At 35.3% G+C, this 23606-nt stretch overlaps 1 protein-coding gene across 9 annotated transcripts in view; it reads right to left on the reverse strand.

Moving 5' to 3' along the window:
* The window catches only part of CLOCK (clock circadian regulator), a 125044-nt gene that overhangs the window by 59518 nt on the left and 41920 nt on the right, over positions 1-23606 (reverse strand). For all 9 annotated transcript variants that reach the window (XM_071221280.1, XM_071221279.1, XM_053923297.1 and 6 more), the window contains 3 exons: positions 14164-14255; positions 6248-6337; positions 3591-3650 (listed from right to left, as the gene is read on the reverse strand). In XM_071221280.1, coding sequence (XP_071077381.1) covers positions 3591-3650; positions 6248-6294 — 107 coding nt within the window. In that variant the 5' untranslated portion in view covers positions 6295-6337; positions 14164-14255. The remainder of the gene's footprint in view (positions 1-3590; positions 3651-6247; positions 6338-14163; positions 14256-23606) is intronic.

The raw sequence follows: 23606 nt of genomic DNA on the forward strand, positions 1-23606 counted from the left end.
CAAATTTTATATTACAAGCAAATCTAGAAAGGAAAATCTTCCTACCCTGAGGCTTACCCACACATTCCTCTTCTTTATTCCTATAACCCAGGCTCCAACATGGAGCTGTAATCATTTGCATATCTGTCCCTCCATTAGGCATGGGCTCATTGATAAAAGAGTCCCAGTTTTTTTCTCTAAGCCACAGGTAGCAAACACAAGGCCCAAGGGCCAAATCCGGCCCTCCACCTTGTTTTATCCGGCCAGGTACCTTGTTTCTACTTGGCGGCCCCGCGGAGCCCTCCCTTAACTGTTAAGGAGTAGTTACATTTATACAGTCCTAAAAATACATTCGGCCCTTTGAAGGCAATCGCGAGGCTGATGTGGCCCCCAGTGAGAACTCTAACAAACAGGAAGCATTCAAAATACATGTGCTAAATGAGTAATTACTAATATTCTATGTGAAGCAGTAACCAGTAAACAAATACTTAGTTGCACAGAGACCTCTTGAGACAAGTATAATACAGTACAATTATTTATAGAGTCATTTACCATTTTATAGTATCTCTAATTATCTGCTTTGTGAAGTCAGACTTTAGAATTCAGTTTTTGTTTCAGTGTACTACTTTCCCAAAATGTCAGAGGGCAATTTTATGTATTTTTTTTGTTTGCTTTCCCATAAAGAACTAGCATTTATTCTGTATTAGTACTGGGACAAAAATACAATTGTTCAAAAATTTTAAGAAACATAACAGATATTCAATGACTCCCTCATCAAACAGTGAATGCTAGCTGTAGTGACAGAGTGTGCTAATAAGGGCTAGGGATACTGGAGAAAAATATCCCTCCCAAGAAATTCACCTAATTCCTTTGGAAACTATGAATTACAGAATTGTACACTAGAAACCTACATAATTGCATTACTAATGTCACCCCAACAAATTTAATAAAAATTTAAAAATTCACCTAATTCCTATGGAAAGTCAGAGGAACCAGGGATGGCATCCGACTGTGCTGAACTGAGTCCCGGAGACTATGTGAGAAAGAGATGGTAGTGGGGCTACACGCAGGGCATTCCAGGCATAGGAAACCTGCACAACGATGAAAACCTGCACAAGCAGTTCAGCATGGCCAATGCAGCTAGTGCACAGGCCCGAGTGTAGAGTGTACAAGTATACTGGAGTTACAGGGTGGGTCAAGACTATAAAGCACAGAAAAAAAATCATGATGTTTTATGCTACATAAAAGAATTTGAGTTTAATCCTGAAAGCCATGGGAAGACACTGAAAGGTTTTTTAAGCAAAGAAACGACACAGCTAGAATTGCTTGTTAATAAGTCTATTCTGGTATCAGACTGATGAAAGGATCAATGCTTGGCAAAACAAACTCCTCTAGCAAATACTATTAAAAACCTACCATGTGCCAAACAAGACTGGCAGCCAGATGACCACTTAGGAGGCAACTGCAATTTCCTAACCTATAAATCATGGCAAGGGCACTGTTAATAGAGCAGTGTGATTCTGAGGGCTAAGAGGCAGAACTACCAATTCTTAGTAAATCAGATTCAGTTTGGAGTGGAGAAGCAAAAGGAGAAATCTAAGGAATCCCAAGTTACTAACAATGCTGTTTATCAATGTGAAATATAAAATATAATATTTGTTTTGGTGGACAGATGGTTTGGGTAGAATTTAGATATTGTGACATGGCCTGGTTTTACATAGATGAGGTAGTTTGATATTTGGATCTAGTTATATTCCTCTAGAAAAGAGTAAATAAGAGATAAGCATCTATATATGAAATATCTGAACACGTGGGTGGGGAGTAAAAACAGCACCAGTATTTGTTGTGCATTTATGTGCCAGGTGCTAGTAAACATTTATGAAATCTCATTTAATTCCTTCGAGGTAGGCTTCATTATTTTCCATTTTACAGGTGTGACAACTCAGGCATAAAGAAAAATGTGCCTAGGGTCACAGAGCTACCACGAAGTAATAATTCAAATCAGGCATTTTGATTCCAGGGCAAGAAAATATATAGAAAGCAAATATCCTTGCCAACTCTACCATTGGACCACACCCATTAAAGCAAACTTTTTACTTCATAGTACATTCAGGTTGGAAGTAATTAGTTCTTGGAATGACCTCACAGATGTTCCATTTGGGGCATAACTATAGAATTCCCTTTATTCTGGGTTCAACAGTAAGGTCTTTAACTCATCATTGTTTTTAGTCAAAAAGTTCAGTGTGGCCCCATTTAATTCTGACAGTATCATTACAGGATTCCTTCTCTTTCTCCATGGTTTCCCACAGCAACAGTATTTTTGATTTACTAAAATACATGTCTTTGCAAATAGAATGCCCTTAGCTCACTTTATCTGTCTATAAACTTGGCCCTTAAGACTGTCCAGGTCAATTCTTAGAGTTCTGCCTTTTCATTCAGGCAAAACTGATGATTCCCATCTTAGAGACTTTAACTGTATCCTGATGATTTTATAAGAACTTTCCTCCACTAGATTGAGGTTAATGGATATGGGTTGTCCTGTATTTTTTTAGCTTCCAATACAGACAGATCTTTTTATTTTCTTGAAGAAAAGTTACAACTTCCCTCAAAATCCTCTTAGATATACTCGTATTTTAATCATTCACTAAAGTATTCAGCAACTTATGTGGTTTACTGTGAATATTTTCCTCATCCAAATACCTTTTATTTTGCTAAATACATACACTTATGTATTACATGTTTATCTTTTGTATCTGCGTAATGCTACAACACCTCTACCCTTGTCTACGTACCCACATAGGTCAACATGGCTGGAAAAGACCCAAGTATTTACTGCTCGCTCTCAATGACTACAAAGTCGGCTGTACTGCTACCTGGACCCTCCCTCCTGGTACTATAATTAACTGTCAAGACCCCTATTTAAGGTCAAAGCCCTAAATGTCACCACCCTGGCTCTGGATCCCATTCCCTCACCTACTTAATGATACCTCTCCAACAATTCTTCCCTCCCCATCTCTATTATCTACTTTCCCTTCTACTGAAGACTGGAGGCATGTCAAAACACACAGAAGCCAACCATGAAAGACCTCCCAATGGCCAAGGCTGGAATAATTTGAGCAAAAAATAAATAAAATAGCACTGAAGTAGAACCTAAAATATAAAATAAATATATTTAAGTCTATACAGATATAAATAAATAGCAAAAAGGATTTATTTTTACAGAAGAATTGTAAATATGTGTAGAGGTAAAGCTTAATTCCCCTAATCCCTATTCTGAAGGTGGGCTACATTTAACTTACTTCCAAAGAATTGAGTAACAGAAATATAGTAACTACAATGGTGAATCCAGGCAAACCTTATTTTAGCCAAGTGATGAAGGTTAACATCCCCAATGATGACATAGAGATACTATGTACCCATAATATGATTTGATGAGAAGAGCACATTTAAAGGATAATTTAACTTATAAACTTACTGACATTCTAAGCTCTTCCACCTAATTATTGAACACTAAGTTTTAAGACAGAGAACTTTTGAAAATCAGTGATTTACTATTTTTAATATTACTTATTATTCAATCATTTACTATTTTATATCTTAAGTTGAGCTACCTTTTTGCTTTGTCCTTGTCATCTTCTTCCACCAATCCATCAAAAAGACTACCATCATCTCTAAAAAGAAAGTGGACAAAAATAAATAAATAAGAGCAGACTCATTAAGCAACAGCAACACAAAAACGGCATATGAATCAAATCAGTTATATCCTAGAGTTTTATAAAGTTAACGGACCATACAAATTCAAATTCTGTAACTACTAACCTGTTTTCCAATAAATTTTAGAAAATTAAAGTTAGCCATTTTTATTACATTTTAAAAACTGTTACAAATGTGAATTTAAAAACTACTTACTTAGCTATACTACACACAACATATGAAACCAGAATTTAATTTAATCATAAGTTAAATATCTTGTTTCAAACTTTTAGCAACCACTGAAAACCTACAGAAAGTCAGTATATTTTTCCATTATATAAAGTGATTCACTTGACACTATTTTTAATTGTAAGAGCAGTTACAAAATATATTTTCTGAGATATTCAATTTATAAAACCATAAATCATTCATAAGCAACACAACACTTAGCACAGTAACTTAAACCACTGCTTTAAGGTATCTACCACAATATCCAGCATAATAGCGCAATATCTAGCATAATACATTTTCATTCATTACTGATCCATTTGACAAAATATTTATTAGCATTCATACGCCAGGTTCTATTTTAGACGTGGTTATCGTGCAGTTAACCAGACATGTAGGTAGGTCACTGCTTTCTACAGCTTATTTTCTAGCCGAAAGAGAAAAATAAACACAAAAAAGTATGACAAGTTTTATTTTTTGAAAAGGGAATGATGTTTTAGTTACTAGGTGGTTACTTTAGTCTGAGGGGTTAAGGAAGGACTTAGTGAGGTGGGGAACATTTGAGCTGAGTTCTAAGTAACAAGAAAAAGTTGGTTATGGGAAGATCTACGGGAACAGCATTCTAACATGAAATCTTTTTTTTTTTTAAATTTTTATTGTTATTCAATTACAGTTGTATGCCTTTTCTCCCCCTCCCTCCCCCACCTCCACCCCCCCCCCTTGATTTTGTCCATGTGTCCTTTATAGTAGTTCCTGTAATCCCCTCTCCTCACTGTCCCCTCCCCACACCCCCCTGGCTATTGTTAGATTGTTCTTAACTTCAATGTCTCTGGTTATATTTTGTTTTCTTTTTTCTTCTGTTGATTACTAACATGAAATCTTAACCTAAGGAGCAATATTAAATAGTTTCAGTTGACTTGTGAGGTTTTACACCAATTCACTATTCACTCCTTTAAACACACCTTCCTGTGGCCTACAAAATCCTGTAAAGTATATGTTATACCCACTATTGGGATCATCTGCAAATTTGGTATCATGTATGGACTTTGGAGGTTCAATGAATACACTGATATTTATGAACAATTCTGTATGTATATGCATTTTATTGAGAGAGTCCATATTCAGAGATAAAACGAACTCATATTAAGAACTGCTGCCTTAAGTCTGAACACACATCTTGTCTAGAGTGGGAATGGCAATCATTCAGAAGTATAATGCCCAAATCACATTTAATCTCTCAGGAGCAGTGAAGAAGCATCCTTTCTGAGGAGAAGCCTACCCACAGATCCCATCTGAAAGTATGGCATAGGCCAAATCGATAGTAGTGGTATGGTACAAGCAGGCCTCTCTAAGGAAACTCGTTGCCTCTTAGGATTCAAGTTCTGGTACCGTATGTATCTTCACTGATTATCTCATACAAAAGGAAGAAGGCCCATCCCCACATGTCAAAAATATTGTATACAACTCTACTACAAAACTCTTAAAGAATCCCATATGGAAGAATCAATCACACAGTACACTGTAATAAAAAGCAAAGTAACTTTAATGTCAGGCAGACCAACATAATTCCTGTTTATCACTTAACTATGTGAGCTCCCTAATCTATATTTTTTCCTCACCTCAGAGATCTCATGGATATGAGTTTAAATAAATAACATATAAAAAAGTACTCTGAACATTAGCTATCAATAGTTGCTTATAATAATGTTACTGCATTTCATCAAATTTAAGTACCACTCACTACTCATCAGTATTTTACATACTACTTGAAAAGAAAAAAAAAATGCTATCAACTAAACCATAATAAGCCAATCGTAAGAGGAATCCCAGTATCAAGAGGTTAAAATGTAAAAATAAATTATTAAAATCAAGGAAACATGGAGGTTTATCTTTTTTCCAAAAGCAAGATTTAAAAATTAAAATTTAACTAATGAAATCCTAATTATAGTTACCTCTTATCAGTCGCAAATGCTAAAATGCTTAGAGTGGAGTTAGCACAAATAAGTAAGGAGAAAAAGGCAAGAGATAAGGAGATAGATGATTCCAGAAGGAACCAAGGAAACATTTGCAGTTGTCAAAATTTCTTTCAGAGCAGCTCTGACCAAATCACCCAAAATAATAGCTCAAAGACCCACTTAGGACACAAGCTATTCACTGCTGACTTTGGCTCTAGACAATATTAATACACCTTTCTACTACACTATGGTTGCTCGATACAAAAATTAAATGCAATAATAATTACGTTTAAACATAAAACTCCTTTTATCAGTTTGATATCACCATTACTCTAATAGCAAATTTTAAAATAGCTTTATAATTTAAAATAAGAGTCTCAAAAAAAACATACCTGTCAACAATCGAGCTCATTTTACTACAGCTTACGGTAAACAACATAACATATGACGTTTTCGTCTCGTGGTAGACATTTGTACTTCTCCTTGAATGGAAAGAAAAATAAGTCATTAGTTTTCTAAAAAACTTATTCTATAAACATAGTAATCTTGAGAAACACTATATGTTGTTATAGAGACTTCAAAATATTTTTATTTGTACTAACAGCTGAAACACTTCCAAGCAAGCAGCTTAGCTGGGACACATTTGAACCTTTTTTTCCTTCTCAAAAAGCACTACAGGAAAAAAATGAGGTTTATAATTCATTTTCTTTGTACTATAAAATAACCAAAATTTAAAAGCTATGCTTAATACTCATAGATTGGATTGGCCAAAAAGTTGGGGTGTTTTTTTCCATAAAATAAAAACATTTTTTTCATTTTCACCAATAACTTTATTGATTTGTATATTTTGAGTATGTCAGCTATCTCCTGCATGGTATAACATTGATTGTTCTCAATTAATGTCTCGATTTGATCACTATCAACTTCAACTGGTCTACCCAACCGTAGAGCATCGTCCAGCAAGAAATCTTCAGCATAAAACATCACAAACCACTTTTGACACATCTGATCAGTCACATAACCTTCTCCGTACACTACACAAATCTGTTTTTGCATTTCAGTTGCATTTTTACCTTTCTTGAAATAATAAAAGCGTAATATGCTAAAAATGTTGCATATTTTCTTCCATCTTCAATATAAAAATGGCTACACAAAAATTCACCAATTCTGATGTTGTTTTTACATGCACACTGATATGACAGCTGTCACAATACAATCTTAACAAACTTATTTCAAATGAATTAAAGATAACTAAGCACTACTAGAGCCATCTTATGGAAATAAACAAACTCTTCGGATAACCCAATATATTAGACTAGTAACTATAAATAGGTTATAACAACACCATCTAACCGGCAATAAACATTTGTTGCAAGCTTATTTTGTTATACAGTATGGTAAGCTTTGGGGATATAAGAAAGAAAGACACAGTCCTTCTAGGCAAAAATCTTGAATTAAATAGGGAGATATACCTAAATAATTATAATAAAAGGAATAATGATGGTACAGAGGGAGGAGTCAGAGGAAATACTCTTTGACAACAGAGTTTGCCAGGGCGTCTACGTTGTTGTTACTAAAATATGATCCAGAGACCATCAGCATCAGTGACATCTGTGAGCTTGTTAAAAGACAGAATCTTGGGCCCCACCCCAGTCCTTTTGAATGAGAGTGACATTTTAACAAAATCCCCAGGAGATTTCTATCACCATTTAATTCTGAGAAATAACAGACTAGAGGACAGTAAGAGGTCATAGTTGAAATGATTCCAAGCCATAAGAACAGCAATTTGCAAAGGCATAACTTTTGTGAGATGAGGTAGCATCATATTGAGACACTTTAAAAGGATTAGCATTTTCTTTAGAGAAAAATCTAGGCATGTTGACAACTTAAAGGTTTAATCACTAGAGCATAAACAGAGGATATGCCTGGTAGTGGTGAGAGCAAGTAAAGAAGAACCAAAAAGAGTCTTACACTCACATTAAGGAAATTAAGATTTACTGTTTTAGAACTGAATCATAAGCCTAAAATTTGTCTCTTTAAATTCTACAGTATTTCTAAAGTATAAGGAAGGTTTAATCCCTACAAGATGCTTTGTCCTGTAGTCATAAGTTAAATATTGAAAAGTCTCCGTAATTCTAATACCATAAAAGTTTTGAGGCATAAAAAATTCTACTATTATTATATTTTTATTTAAAATTTAGAAGATAGTGTAAATTAATAGGTTACACTAACTAAGCCAGGTAAGATTAAAGGTATTCTAAGAACATGAGATTCTAAAATATTTTATCATTTTCAAATGTACATTCATGAGAGGAAGAGAGAATACCCTTAATAAATGATGCTGCATTGCCTGTGTGGTTATGCCTGCAGAAGTGAGACTGTGAAGCACTAGGACTTCTTAAAAAAGAAAATTGGTGATCCCCCATGGTAAAACTAAAAAGAACTAGCACCGGGATAAAATACTGATTTTAAATGTTTGGACCGACATCAGCAGATGGAACACAGGAATTACAGAATTTTAGTGTCAGAAGAAACTTTAAAGATCATGTAAGTACAGCCCTCTGGTCCAATAGACATACTCATCATCCTGGTAACAATGGAGAGTGGTTCCATCGCTAGAACAAAAAGAACAGTACAAAAGTAAAAATGCCAATTTGGGTGAATTTAAAAAGAACAGTTTCAGTTTAAAGTTAAAGGCCAGATCTGAGCTTTATATGGCACAGAACATATGCTTATTTAATTATCAAAAGGTAAAATGGGGCAAACTAGAAAATTAATAAAGGACTCAAGAATTAGGGCTTAGACTGTAGGAAGGGCCTGTTGACTGTGAGAAGTATGAACATAAAATGGTTTAAAGATACAGACCAATGCTGTATCAGGTTATTTTACTATTAGTGTTAACAATATTCTTCAAACATTATTTGTTGTCTGGCTAACTGAACAATGTGAGACTGTATGTCTAAGAACTCTGGACCAATTTTTACAAGATCCCTCTTGACTTCTTTAAACGGTGTCGAGTTAATTTTAGTAAAATAAAGTAGTAATGGGGGAAGAGACAAAAGTCTTGTGTGACGACTACCCTAGGACTCACACTTGCGATACAAAAAGACAAGCCAGTCACACTCACCCATACTATGGATCCTAAGAATTCAGTTTTAGGGACAATGCAACATCCCTACATATAGCAAGGAACTTCAAATATATAATCTAATATAGATTTTTTTTATATATAAAGTCTTTTTTCTTAAATATTGACATTAACAGGACAGTATGGCATGCAATATGTTTTTGAAAGGATCAGTTAGAGTCACTGAAATCCAAAGTTCACAAATTAAATTATAAAAGATCAAGTTATAGCTAGGAATTGAATGCTCCTTTACATAAGCAACTTGAGTTCAAAGTCATTCAGTGATATGACTTTCCAGATGAGTAAGCACCACATCACTTACTATTTTATAACAATGAAGCCCAAGGGCAGCATAAGTCTTTCATAAACTTTTTGAAAATAAGCTTTTTTTTTTTTAATGGAGGTGGGGAAATTGAGAAGCCCAGTAGAGATGGGGTAAATATGCAGGTAGTATATGGTGAAGCAAGGCTGGTTGTATCCAGAATAGCAGATATTCCTCATATGCTTCGCTAAGGAGCTTGAATTTTATTCTGTAGGTGATGGGGATCCAAAGGTTTTACTGGTTAATAAAATTCTATAGGTTTTAGGTGTACAATTCTACAATCATCTGCATATTATATTTTGTGATTACCACACTAAGTCAAGTCTCCTTCCATCACTACTTAGTCCCCCTTTACCTTTTCTACCTTTAAAAAACTATTTATCCAATGAGAAGGTATTAGTAATTAAGAAAGTTTATAAACAAGTCAAACTTTGCTAAGTATAAAAGCAGATATGTTTTTAAATCAGCATGGAACATTATAAATAATTAACAGAAAATCTCAGTGCCTAATATTCCATCTTTGGAAAATAACCCTTATATACAAAATGACATATTCTATATTAAAAATAAACTGTGCAGTATCTAATGACATGATACCACATGTCTTCTGAAACCCCGTCCATTTGCTGTCACCTCTCAAGGCTTAACAATACATCTCTAATTTCTCCCTTTACAACTGGATTAATCTGATCAACATCTGACTATTTTACCGTAAAAAAATAAAAAACTCCCATGATTCACCAACCCCCTTTAGGTGTTGCCTTCCTTTTCTGTTCCCTTTCACTAGAAAACTGATTGTCAGAGTTGTGTTCTATTGTTGTTTCAACACCTTGAATTCCATTCTCTTTCTTATTTTAAAATTTGGTGTTTACAAGCTATTTTTCACCAATGTATACATGTTCACAGTTCAAAGCATCCAAAGAGTGTTGTTATAGGACATACTAAAAATTCAAATGTCTTCTCATTCCCATTTCCTACTTTCATCTCTTTGTTTCTTTTGGTAGTTTAGTCCCTATCTCTAATATCTTCATTTTGTTACTTCTTGATTTTTTCTATTTTAGGTAGGGTGTGTAGAGAGTCCCAATTTGAGTTGTCCCAATGTAAGTGTTTGCTTTTGCTCTTAATAGTGTTGTATTTTTTTTAGGCATCAGCTATTGAAGTCCACTAAGAAAAATAAGAATTTAGCTCTCTTCTACTCCCCCATCTTGGCCTCAAACACATGCATACTTGCCCAAATTCCTAGTATCATAATTTTGGCTAGGTGGTTATATTCATAGTATTATTAATGACTCTGTAAATGCAAATCACAGCAGAGTCATATGGTATACTATAATTACTTTCGCTTTCTGAGTAGTTTTCCCTAAGATTAAAATTGTCCTGTTGTTTTTTATTTACATGGCTTTCTATATACTTATCACCAATACTGTCCCAAACTCTTCCCTATCTAAATCTATTCTTAATATTGTCAAACACATCATGCATTCTATCAGTTTAATCTTCTCATAGCCGTTTCTCTCAGCACCCTCTGACCTATTCCTGTTGGCACTGGATGTGCTCTATATCTTAGGATCGCTAATCACTATCATCCTGGTAGTTTCCTGGGTCTCTACTTAAGCTGCATTCCCTGTTTCTTGTATGGCTTCATCTTTAGTTTCCCTCTTTATTTTTGTTTGGCACCTTCTACAATAACTGCCCCAAAAAAGAAATGGCAGACGTAACTTTTTGAGGCAATGCAAGTCTAAAAATTGTCATTAGTCTATCCTTAATCAACTGTTTGGCTGAATACTAATTATTGAGTTTGAAATCATTTTTCCCTCAGAATTATGAAGGTTCTGTTCCCTACTAGTTTCCAATGTGATATCAAAAAGTCCAAAGTCATTAGGCTTACTGATCCTTTATATGTGACCCACTATTTCACTTACTCTGGGAGCTCCCTTTGTTCTAAAATTTAACAGTGATGCCATATTCTAGACTAATTTTCCTATCTGTATTGGTCATGCTATGGGCTCTTTGTATTCGGTGACAAAAATGTCTATTTAGTTTTTTCCATAAAAGACATATTTTTTGTTTTTACCAACAGTCTTATTGATTGGGGTACTGTGAGTATGTTGCTTATCTCCTGCTATTGTTTTATAGTGGGTAGAAGCGAGGGGTGCTGCTAAACATCTCCCAATGCATAATAAGACAGCCCCACAGCAAAGAATTATTTGGCCGAAATGTCCACAGTACCAGGAAACTTCACAAACTACTTCTGACATGTTCCATCAGTCACAGCACCTTCTCCATAAACTGAACAAATTTTCTTTTGCTTTACAGTTTTATTTTTATTTTCTTGAAATAACAAAGGAAAATATGCCAAAAATGTTGCATATTTTCTTCCATTTTCAACATTCAAATAGCCGCACAAAAATCACCAATTTTGAATGAGTTTTTTAAATGCACATTGAAATGACAGCTGTCACAATACAATCTAACAAAATTGTTTCAAATGAAGTTAAAGACAACTAAGCACTGATAGAACAATAGTATGGAAAAAACTAAACGAACTTTTTGGGCAACCCAATACCTGGAAACTTGTGTCCTCTAATTCTGAAGAGTTTTGTTACATCATTCCCTATGGTCTATTTCTCCCTTTTATTATTCAACTCTCGTTGTGGAACTCCTATTATTGAATATTAAACATCCTGGACAGTTGCTCTAATTTTATTTTTTCCTCGCTTTACTTTCAAGGCATACATATTATTTTTCAGAGTTTCCATTGAGTTTTCATTTCTGATTCCATTTCCTATTTTCTTTCTCATGGATTCAGCATCTCTTACCTCTCTAAAGCTATTTTTAATATATTTTATTGCTTATGCTATTATAATTGAAACTATTATAGTTTTGTGTTCCTTTCAATTTTTACGAGCCAGCCTGTTCTCTATTTCCCCTAATTTGGCATTTTCTCATTTGGTACAGTCTTGGACTCTCACACAGGAGGCTTTCCTAAACTATCTAGTGACCTCTGGCCACAGGCTCATATTTAAGGGTAAGGTACTAAAAAAAAAAAAATCACTAAAGGTGGTGAGGCTTGTTGACTGTGAACTTTATTGCAGAAATATCAGACTGGAATATTTCTTTGGGAGCAGTTTTTAATATCAGTGTCTTCAGATCTTTTGTCTTTTGTCTTCAGATCTCCAGATCAGTGTCTTCAGATCTTTTTAATATCAGTGTCTTCAGATCTTTCTTCCCACAGAAGAAACCTTCTAAACTATTGACTGGAAATTATAAAAATCTGGTAGTCCAGGTTCTTAATCTCCCTATTGCTAATACGGAGATTCTCAACTACTTTTTATGCCTCTCTATTTTATTCTTGCTAGAGAATAAATCTCCAGTCTTCTGCTATGACAAGGAAGAGATAGTTAACCTGGGTTTCCGGTCAGGAAAATGACCTATAGAGTTACTTCTAAAAAATGTTTTCAACAAATCATCCTGTTTTTAGACCTACCCTCACTCCTGTTTGCAGAAATAAAGAGTACTTTTCAACTTCTGAACATCTTAGAGATTCTGTAGTACCATGAAGTTTGATTCTCAGCATTCCCACAAGTGGCTTTGGATTCCAGGATGTACAAGACAGTTACCACACTTCCTTTTGCTCGTCAGGTTTTAAAATTGTGTTGCAGTTGTTTCCTCTCCCATTCTCTTTGCACTTGTGAAGTTGTATTCTATAAAAATCCTTTTACTTCAGCTTTAGTGAAATTTTAAGAGGAAATGGAATTTAATTGTATTGTTTGCCACCTTTAACAGGAAGTTTCTCCCTCTCTCTCCATCCATTTTATTCAGGCTTTCATCCTCGCACACTCTGAGACTTTTTGCTCATATTAAAGTTATCAATGATATTCATGTTACCAAATCTAATGGCTGCTTTACTACTCCCTATTTGACATCTTAGTAGCCTGGGATACAGCTGACCACTTCTGCATTTATTAAACACTTTTCCTGGTTTCTGTGACAGAACACTCTCTTGCTTTTCCACTCATGTCCCTGGCTGCTGCTCCTCTCCTGATTAACACTGGCAAGTCCCAGAGCTTAACCTTTCTCAATCATAATTCCTAAATAATTTCATCCAGACATATGACTCTAAGTAACTCTCTATGCCACTTAATCCCCAATTCCAGACCCCCCAGACCTGATTCTCAACTTCAGGGTCATATATTTAACTTTTTTGATATTACGACAGGTTTTACAGGTATCTAAAATAGCATATAACAAAGCAGAACACTTGCCTTTCCTCTGCAGATCTGCCCCCTCCCATTTTTCTTCTCCTACCTGAACTCCATATATTCTTTTCCCCATCTCCTATACTCCAGCCACATTTGCTCTTTCAGTTCCTCAGGCATTCCATGGTCATTTTAGTTTCACTGCCTCCTCCTATAGTAATTGCCAAAGGGAGGGGACCTCTTTCAGATCTTCACATGGGTGGCCCATTCTTGCCATTCAGATCTCAAGTGACACATTTCTATTCATTTAGGGGTTCTCTAACTACCTAATGAAAGCAGTCACTAGTTTCTATCACAAGTCTCTATTATCCATTTTAATTCTCTGCATAGGAACAACAAATTTTTTCATTTGTTTATTATTTGTCCTCCCTCTCTTTAAAATGCAATCCTAAGAGTAGAAACAGTTTCTGTCTTGATCAGCATAGTATCTGAACATAGCTAACACAATAAATATTACAGGATAAATTAATGCAAGAAAAAATTTTTAAGTAAAACTTTCTTCAAATTATTGTGTCAAGACAATTTATGGATTTTCTGAAATATACTTTTCTGAAAAAATGTCATTCCAAAGTGCATTCCAAGATACAACCCTATCATTACCTTCTGTATTTTTTGGATCTTTTGAACTGATTCTTCAGAAAGCTACAGGTTCAATGTATTCTTCTATATGGCTGACCATCAGTCTCAAAATTCTGTTTAAACAATAAAAAAATTATTGGTTAGATTTATTCAACTTATATATAAATTTATCATGGAAATGTTTTAAAATCTGAAATATAATAAAATTAGAACTTTGTCACAAAATGTATATAACAAATGCTAAACTCTACAAATTATTTCTGAAAAGAAATAATTTAAAAATAAAAAATAAAATAAAACAATTACTTTCAAATTTTAGCACAGAAGTCAAAAGATGAAAGTATAAAAATAACTATAACTACAAAAATATGTTATGGATGCACAACATAAAATATGTAATTTGTGACACTGATAACAAAATGTGTGTAGGGAAGGGAAAGAGCAGAGTTACTGAAGTTAGATTGTTACAAGCGTAAAAGGGATTGTTACAACTGTAAGATGTTTTATGTAAGATCCATGGTAAGCACACACACACGAAAACCCACTCATGGAGGATGCACAAAAGGAAATGAGAAAGGAATCAAAGCATCTCACAATTAAAAAAAAAAATCAATGAAACATAAAAGAAGATAATGAGAGAGAAAAAAATGACAAAAAAAACTGCAAGACAAAAATAAGGAATAAAATGACAATATTAAGTCCTTCCCTATCTGTAATTATTTTAAATGTGAAGGAATTGAACTTACCAATCAAAAGACATTCAGCAGCCACTTGGGTACAAAAAAAATATCTATCTACATACTATCCAGAAGGGACTCAACTTTAGATTTAAGGACACACAGAGGCTGAAAGTAAAAAACTGGAGAAAGATAGTCCAAAGAAATAACTAAAAGAGAACAGAAGTGGCTATAAGACTAGACTTTAAGTGAAAAACTGTCACAAGAAACAAACAAAAAAGCATTATATAAAAATAAAAGGTCAATTAATCAGAAATATATAACTATAAATATATATATAAACCCCACATCAGAGCACAAAAATATTTAAAACATTGACAAACTGAACAAAGAAACAGACTGCAACACAGTAATAGATTTTAATACCCCACATTCAATAATGGATAGAACATCCAGACAAAAGATCAGTAAGGAAATAGATGGCTTGAACATTAAAGGCCACATGGACTTAACAGACATAAACAGAATATTCCATGCCATAGCAGAACACATTCCTCTCCAGTACACATGGAATATTCTCCAGGTGTAGAGATCTCTAGATCACGTATTAGGTCACAACACAAGTCATATCAAATTTAAGAAGACTGAAATCTATCAAATATCTTTTTCTGACCACAACAGAATAAAACTAGAAATCGCTATGATAAGGAAAACTAGGAAATTCACATATCTGTGGAGACTGAACAACAGAGTCTTGAATAATCAATGGGTCAAAAAATAAATCAAAAGGGAAATCAGAAAGTATGTTGAGACAAACAAAAACATGATACGTCAAAACTTATGGAATGAAGCAAAAACAGTACTAAGAGGGAAGTTTATAGTCATGAATATGACATTAAAAAAGAATGAATCTCAAATACAGACCTTAACTTTACACTTCAAGAAACTAGAAAAGAATAAACTAAACCCAAAGTGAGCAGAAGGAAGGAAATAAAAAATATTAAAGCAGAGCCCTGGCCAGTGTGATGCAGTTGGTTATCATCCTGTAAACCAAAAGGTTGTGGGTTCGATTCCTGGTCAGGGCACACGCAGAGGCTATGGGTTAAGTCCCTATCAGAGCACGAACGAGAGTGGTTCCCAGTCCCAGGTCAGGGTACGTATGAGAGGCAACCAATCAATGTTTCCCTCTCACATCAATGTGTCTCTCCCTGCCTCTCCCTCCCTTACCCTCAAAAACTGACAAGTGGGACTACTTCAAACGAAAACTATACAGCAAAGGAAATCAACAAAATGAAAAAGCAACCTACTAAATGGCAGAAAATATTTGGAAATCATTTATCTGATAATGTGTAAATATCCAAAACATATTAGGATCTCCTACAACTCGGCAGAAAAAAAACCTGATTTAAAAAAATTAGCAAAGGACTTAAAAAGACATTTATTCTAAGAAGACATACAAATGGCCAAAAGGTATATGAAAAGATGCTCAACATCACTAATAATTAGAGAAATGTCAATCAAAACTATAGAGATATTGTCACACATTTGTTAGGATGGCCATTATAAAAACAAAAACAAAACAAAGATTAAAAGGTACTGGCAATGTTATGAAGAAATCGCAACCTTGTCCACCGTTGGTGGGACTGTAAAATGGTACAGCCACTATGGAAAACAATATAAAGTTAAAAATAGAAATACCACATGATCTACCAATCCCACTCCTGGTATTTATCCAAAAGAACTGAGAATAGGAACCTAAAGAGATCATTGTACTTTCATGCTCATTAATGCATATTCATAAATGGACAACGGGTGGAAAAAACCTTAAAGTCCATCCATGGATTGAATGGTTAAAGAAAATATGATATAAACATACAATGGAATATATGCAGCCTTAAAACAGGAGATTCTGTATATGTGACAACATGCATGAACCTTGAGGACACTATGCTAAGTAAAATAAACCAGTTACTGAAGGACAAACAACAAAATTCCACTTACATGAGGTATCTAAAGAAGTCAAATTCACACAGAAAGTAGAATGATGATTGCCAGGGCCTTGAGAGAGGGAGAAACAGGGAGTGGCTATTCAATAGATAAAGAGCTTCCACTATAGGTAAGGTGCATTTTTTCCTCTGTCTTCTTTCAGGATTTTTTTTTTTTGATTTTTTTATAGTTTGAAAATGATATGCCTAGGTGTCATTTGGGGTGGGAGAACAGGCATTTATTCTGCTTGGTGAACTCTTGAGCCTCCTGCAACTATATATGGTTTAATGTCTGCATTAATTTGGAGAAATTCTCAATCATTATTATTTCAAATATTTCTTCTGCTCCTGTCTCTACTTCTCCTTCTGGTATTCCCATTACATATATGTTACACCTTTTATAGCTGGATATTCTGGATTTTTTCGGTCTTTGTTCTCCTTGCTTTTCAGTTTTTGAGGCTACCTCTGAGGTATCCTCTAGCTCAGAGATTCTTTCCTCAGTTGTGTCCAGTCTACTAGAAAGCCCATCAAAGTCATTCTTCATTTCTGTTATTTTTAACTCTAAAATTTATTTTTGGTTCTTTCTTAGGCTCTGCTTACGGTGTCCATCTGTTCTGGCATGTGTCTACTTTATCCATTAGAGAGCCCTTAGCATATTAATCATAGCGTTTTAAATTACTGCTCTGATAATTCCAACATCCTTGCCACGTCTAGCTCCAAAGCTTGCTCTATCTCTTCAAATTGTGACTTCTGCCTTTTGGTATGGCTTGGGCATGATGAACTGAGTAAAAGGAACTGCTGTAAATAAGGTTTTAGTAATTCAGTGCTGAGGTGTGGTGGCAGGGGAAGCACTGTATAGTCTTATCATTAGGTCCAGTTTTTTTAGTGAGCCTATGCTTCTGGACTATGAACTTCACAAGTGCTTCTCAGTTTTTTTCTCTCCCTCCTTAGGTGAGATAGAACAGTGAGAGTGGGCTAAAGTTGGGTATTTCCCTTTTTCCACAGGAATGCTAAAGGGACTGGGTATTTCCCTCCCCCCAGGTCATTTTGACTCTAGTAATAGCCAAGCCTTTAGGGTCTGGTTAACTACAACAGCTCCCTCTGAGCTCAGGCCTTGTTGAGAAGAATAGTGTCAAGAGTGCCTTTTTTCCTCCCCTTGCTGGAAACAAGAGCAGATTTCTCTCTAATACTTACTGTGGGAATCTGGTCAAATTCCGGGAAGTAAATCTCCCAGTATTGCACAGACCCCTTAATGACCAGGTCCCCCTGGAGTTTTTAACTGTTAATGTTGTCCACAGTGAGCCTCCAACAATTTGTCCTATCCGGCAATTTGTTCCTGAGGTGGTTTCTGCTGGTGAGTCACTCTGTTCTGGGAAGCTGTGACTCCTTGTATTTACTAACTCTTCACTCTTGGTGGCAGTGGTTTGCCCTGCATCTTCCCCTCTCTTACAGATTTTTAAGGAGAGTTACTGATTTATAGGCACTTAATAATTTGAAGGAATTGGTTAACAACAAAGAATTTCTTAGGCCTTTCTATAAGAGACCCACAATACAGACTAATGACATGATTCAAAAATAACGACGACTGCTCAGGGACTGCTATATATTTACTATTTATACTTAATAGGTTTCCTATGAAGTAGTCCTCAGTAGTTTCAAGCACACATTCCTTGTAATAAAGAAAGCACTCAGGAATTCTGATAAAAATAAAACTTTAATCAAATGATAGCTTTACGAATTCTAATAAATGGATATGAATTACTTTCATTGAAGTCTCTGTATCAAATAATACAGAAAAGATCATGACCCCACAGAGACTGATGGCCCTACTTACACAGTATTTAGTAAGGAACAGACCAATCAGATTATAGCTGCTTCATATTTTGCTTCTTCTCCCCATCTCCCCACTTTGGGTGTGTATGTGTTTGTGTGTGTGTCTACTTTAGTTTTCATTTTCATCTTCGAGAAGAAAAATAAGGATGAATTTTACTAAATTAAAATTTGGGGTGTGTAAAGAACTTCAGGAGTCTGTCAATTTCAATTAGCAATGTTTTTTCACTGATAGAAGTTTGGTGACATGTGTCAAACCTTGAAAATAATTATGTCCTCTGACCCAGTAATTTCACCTTGAGAAATAGAGAGGTACCCAAAGTTTTATATTTATTGATTACTTAAAATAATAATCCTAGGAAAAATTTTTGTTGTGGAAAGAACTTCAGGAGCCTGTCAATTTCAATTAGCAATGTTCTTTCACTGACTGAAGTTTGGTGACATGTGTCAAAACCTTGAAAATAATTATGTCCTCTGACCCAGTAATTTCACCTTGAGAAATAATAAGAGATGTACCCAAAGTTTTGTATTTATTGCATTATTATTTAAAATAATAGACCTAGGAAAAATTTAAGCATCCAATAGCAGTATTAGTAGCATCAAAATATATCAAACATAAATCCAAATATGCCTAAAGTATCAACTGTGGTTATTCCTGACTAATTACTTTATGGATTTTTAAAAAACTTTTTCTTTAGTACTTTCTAAAGTTACTTCCATGAACATGCATTATTTCTATAATCAGGAAAACTTAAGTGCTGCCTTTTTTCTTCCTTTCAACTATTTAATAAAAGAGCCCTGGCTATATGTACATAAGGAACATAAATTACATACTTACCTGTTCCAGAGAATAAAACATGAGTAACAAGTAACATGTTACTGTTCTAAAACATGAGTACCAGATTTTTTTTCTTAATGTACTGTTCACATAACATAAAGAAAACTTTTCATTTCACTTATTAATAATTTTAAAGTTATTGTTAAAATGGTTAACTACAGAATCTGGGTTTTAAAAAATTGAAACTACAATTAATCTTTCTCTAACCTAATAACCTGTTGACCCACTGACCTACTTTCGAATTTAGGTTAAATCTGATACCACAGATATTTCTGGGACTGTTAGATCTATTAGCATTATTTAAAAGCAGTGCTGAAATTGAATTGACTGAAATAACCCAAAACCTAAGCAATAGTTCTTAACTATGTTTATCACCATTTATGAAATTCTAATTTGCTACTGAGTGTATTATAGCTAAAAAGATAATTATTTCTGAGAACAATTTTAACTTGTGAAGTCCCAAATTCTTTTAAAATTAATTGTGTAATATATGAATAAAGATGAAATTAAACAGTAGTTCTCATTCAATACTGAATAGGAACATTAGCCTACCTCTACAATGAATGTAAAATATTTGAAAAATGAAAATCATTCCTGACTCCATAGCAGTTTGTAAAACCAACTTAAATTTAAAAATGACAGAAGAAACATACTTCATACCAAAGTCTTATCGAACAGACCTCTTAGAATCTGAGAAGACCCTGGCTCAAGACAAACATCACATGATACCAGAGCTGTAGAATGTCAAATTTCTAGATGTGAGGTATTTTTGAAGCTTCATTCAATAAATGAAAACTGAAAAATTAATACAGTTCTCTTACTGGCACACAAGACTATTACAATGACTCAACTTACATATTTCTTCAAGTAACATCTGAGCTCCCAATCATGTAATGCACTGATCTGGTCCACCAAACACACGAGTACCTCATTCCTTTACTGGAGATGAGACTGAGGCCTGAGCCTGTCTCCAGCCTCAAATGAACCCTACAGATCTGAGGTTCAGAGAGAGTCCAAGCCTGAGACTCAGAGTGAACTACACAGTGAACCAGGTACCATAACCCTGAACCTACAGTACCATCCCGAAACTACACCCTGAACCAGGTCTCTACACTAATATTAGCAGGAAGGAACCTGTGGTAGACAGAATAACAGCTCCACTAAAAGGATCATTCCCTAATCCCTGAAACCTGGCAATATGTTACCTTACAAGGCAAAAAGGGGCTTTGTAATTGTGAATAAGACTGAAGATCTTGATTGTCTGGGTGGTCCAATGTAATCACATGAGGACTTTTCCTGGCTGTGGTCAAGAAAAGAGGACAAGAGGGTCAGAAAGATTGCTGGTTTTGAAAGTGGAAGACAGTGGTCACAAGCCAAGAAATATGGGCAGCCTCTCAAAGCTTGAAAACACAAACAGATTCTCCCCTGAAGCCTCTAAAAAAAGAATGCAGCCCTGTTGACACCCTGATGTTAGCCAGTGAGACCCATGTAGAATTTCTGAGCTGCAGGACTCTTAAGATAATAAATTTGTACTGTTTTAATCAATTAAGTCTGTGATAATTGGTATGGCAGTAACAGAAACTTAATACAGGTCCAAGAGCTCTGGCAACTCTTAATAAAACTGCCTTTCCCAAACCCTCTCTCCTTCAATATTTACAATAATCTGCCTAGAAAACCATCAAGACTAATTCCTTTATGCCCAACTTTCCTTTTGTATCAGTCACCAGGAGAGGCCCAAGACTCCCAGGTCATTCCCCATCACATGGACTCTTGTTCCTATATACTTTGTACATCCTTACATTAACCCCTTTTTTCTTCCTTTCCCAATTTCCAAAATCCTTTAACTGTGCCCTCTGGAACTCATGGTATATTATATCATTAGCAAAATATCCTATTTCTTCAATAGTGTTGCTGCTCACTCTCTTCGCCTTCCCTGCACAAATGGAAATCTTACTCTCCTCTACTTCTGCTCTAGCTCATCCTTTCAAATGATGGCTATTTTTCCCTGCTAAGTCCCATATGAGTAGGCCATGGTGGGAAGTAGACTTTCTTGTTCCTCATTATCATTTTTGGATTATTCTTTCTCCACTCCCCAAAATATCCACTTTGACTCTCATGTCTCCAGATTATGTCAACTATCATCCTCTTCTTGTTCTAACCATTCATAAAACCCCCAGAACAAGCCCTCTCATTCCCTAAAGGCTGTTATTCTAATACCTCTTTTGTCATTGTTTTTGGATTTTGATATCTACAAAAATGATCCTCCCAACATCCTGGCCAGTCAGTTCCTGACCTTCTCTCCTCCAACAATCCTGTGCTCCATCCTATCCCCCACTCATTGCCCTGGAATTACTCTAGAACTCACCATTACCAATAATCACACACCTCTCCATCTCAATTTCAAGCACCTTACCCCTCTGTACCTCACACAAGCTAATAACAGCATTTAATCAGCTTGATTCAATACCACAAAAAAGAAAAACACAAGCATTTTTTAAAACTGGCCATATAGCTCTAATTTATTTGTTTCTGTCTTTTTTTAAAAAAAAAACCTGTCCTAGCCTCCTAATTTTGTTGGCCTTCACAGTTTCTTAGCCTATAAAAGCCACAAAGGAGCAAGGTGAGTTGATCTGAGATAGGGAGTATCAGAGATAGTGACAGTCTCTGTTGGTCAGGTTGCTCATCATCTTTGAGAGAGAGATGCTTAATTCTTTTTCATGTCTGTCTAAACACTACTATTCCTTTTTGTCACTGAGCCCTTTGTACGTTTATAATACAGACAAGCAATTCCACAGCAAAATGCAATGGTCACTTACAATTCTAATACAGCTGAAGTCGTGCTGATAAAAACTTATCATCCCAACTATAGCATTTAGTAACATAGGCACAAATAATACAAATACTGAAGAATGTGTGGAAGGGGGGAAACCAAGGCTTCTGAAAATGACTTGTTTTGCTAATTTTGCTTTCTAGCTTCATTCCATTTCTCCAGCTTCATCTCTCATTCCACCCTCACTGTACATATACACTGTTCTGCAGCCACAGTAAACTTGTACTTGTCTCTATTTCCATGAAGTAGAAAACAAAGACCACTGGGTAAACAAAGGTCTATCAGTGCCAAACACATTATCAACATAAATGACTTCTTAATATAATAAACTTAAATTGTTCTCAGGAAATCACATGGTCATTCACATCAGGATTCAATTAATTAGTATGTTAAATTCATATTATTAGTGACAAACAAAACAGAGACAATGTGTATTAGATCCCTATGGCTAGTATAACAAATTACCACTAACTTAATGGAATAAAACAACACAAATTTATTGTTTCCCAGTTCCATAGGTCAGGGTCCAACACTGGTCTCACTGGGCTAAACTCAACATGTCTGCAGAGCTGCATTCCTCTCTGGAAACTTCAGCAGAAGATCTGTTTCCTTGCCTCTTCAAGCTTCTAGAGGTGACCCTCCTCAACCTTCAAAGCCAGCAGCAGGCCAAGTCCTTCCCAAACTGCCATATCTTCTGCCTCCCACTTCCCTTATAAAGACCCTTGTGATTACATTGGGCCCACCCAGATAATCCAAAGTAATCTTCCCATTTTGAGGTCAACAGATTAGCAATCTGAATTCACCTTTGCAATGCAACATAGTATAGTTATAGGTTCTGGAAATTAGGATGTACACTGCTTTGAAGGGCCATTATTCTGCCTACCACAATGACCCAAGAAGTCTCTCCTTGGCAAAGACAAAATAAAGTGTCTTCTGGGGAATGTGAAACATCAAAGATCACCATGCCAGTATGTTTGTAACTTCTGAACTATTTTTTCCTTTCGTGTTTCTTCAAGACAATTGACTCAGTGGACTGAGTGCCAGCCTGCGAACCAAAGGGTCGATGGTTTGATTCCCAGTCACGGAACATGCTTGGGTTTCGGGCCAGGTCTCCATTAGGGGATGCAAGAAAGGCAGCCACACACTGAAATTCCTCTCCCTCCCTTCCCTTCTCTCAGAAAATGAATAAATAAAATCTTTAAAAAAGCAATATGGATAATAATTCCAGCTGCATGAGATCAAATACAATTGAAGTCTAAATTTATTGCTATATGGTAGCAACAGGCTCTATTGATGTTTTCCTG

Source organism: Desmodus rotundus, chromosome 4, assembly GCF_022682495.2.
Source record: "Desmodus rotundus isolate HL8 chromosome 4, HLdesRot8A.1, whole genome shotgun sequence".
In the NCBI taxonomy this organism is placed as follows: domain Eukaryota; kingdom Metazoa; phylum Chordata; class Mammalia; order Chiroptera; family Phyllostomidae; genus Desmodus; species Desmodus rotundus.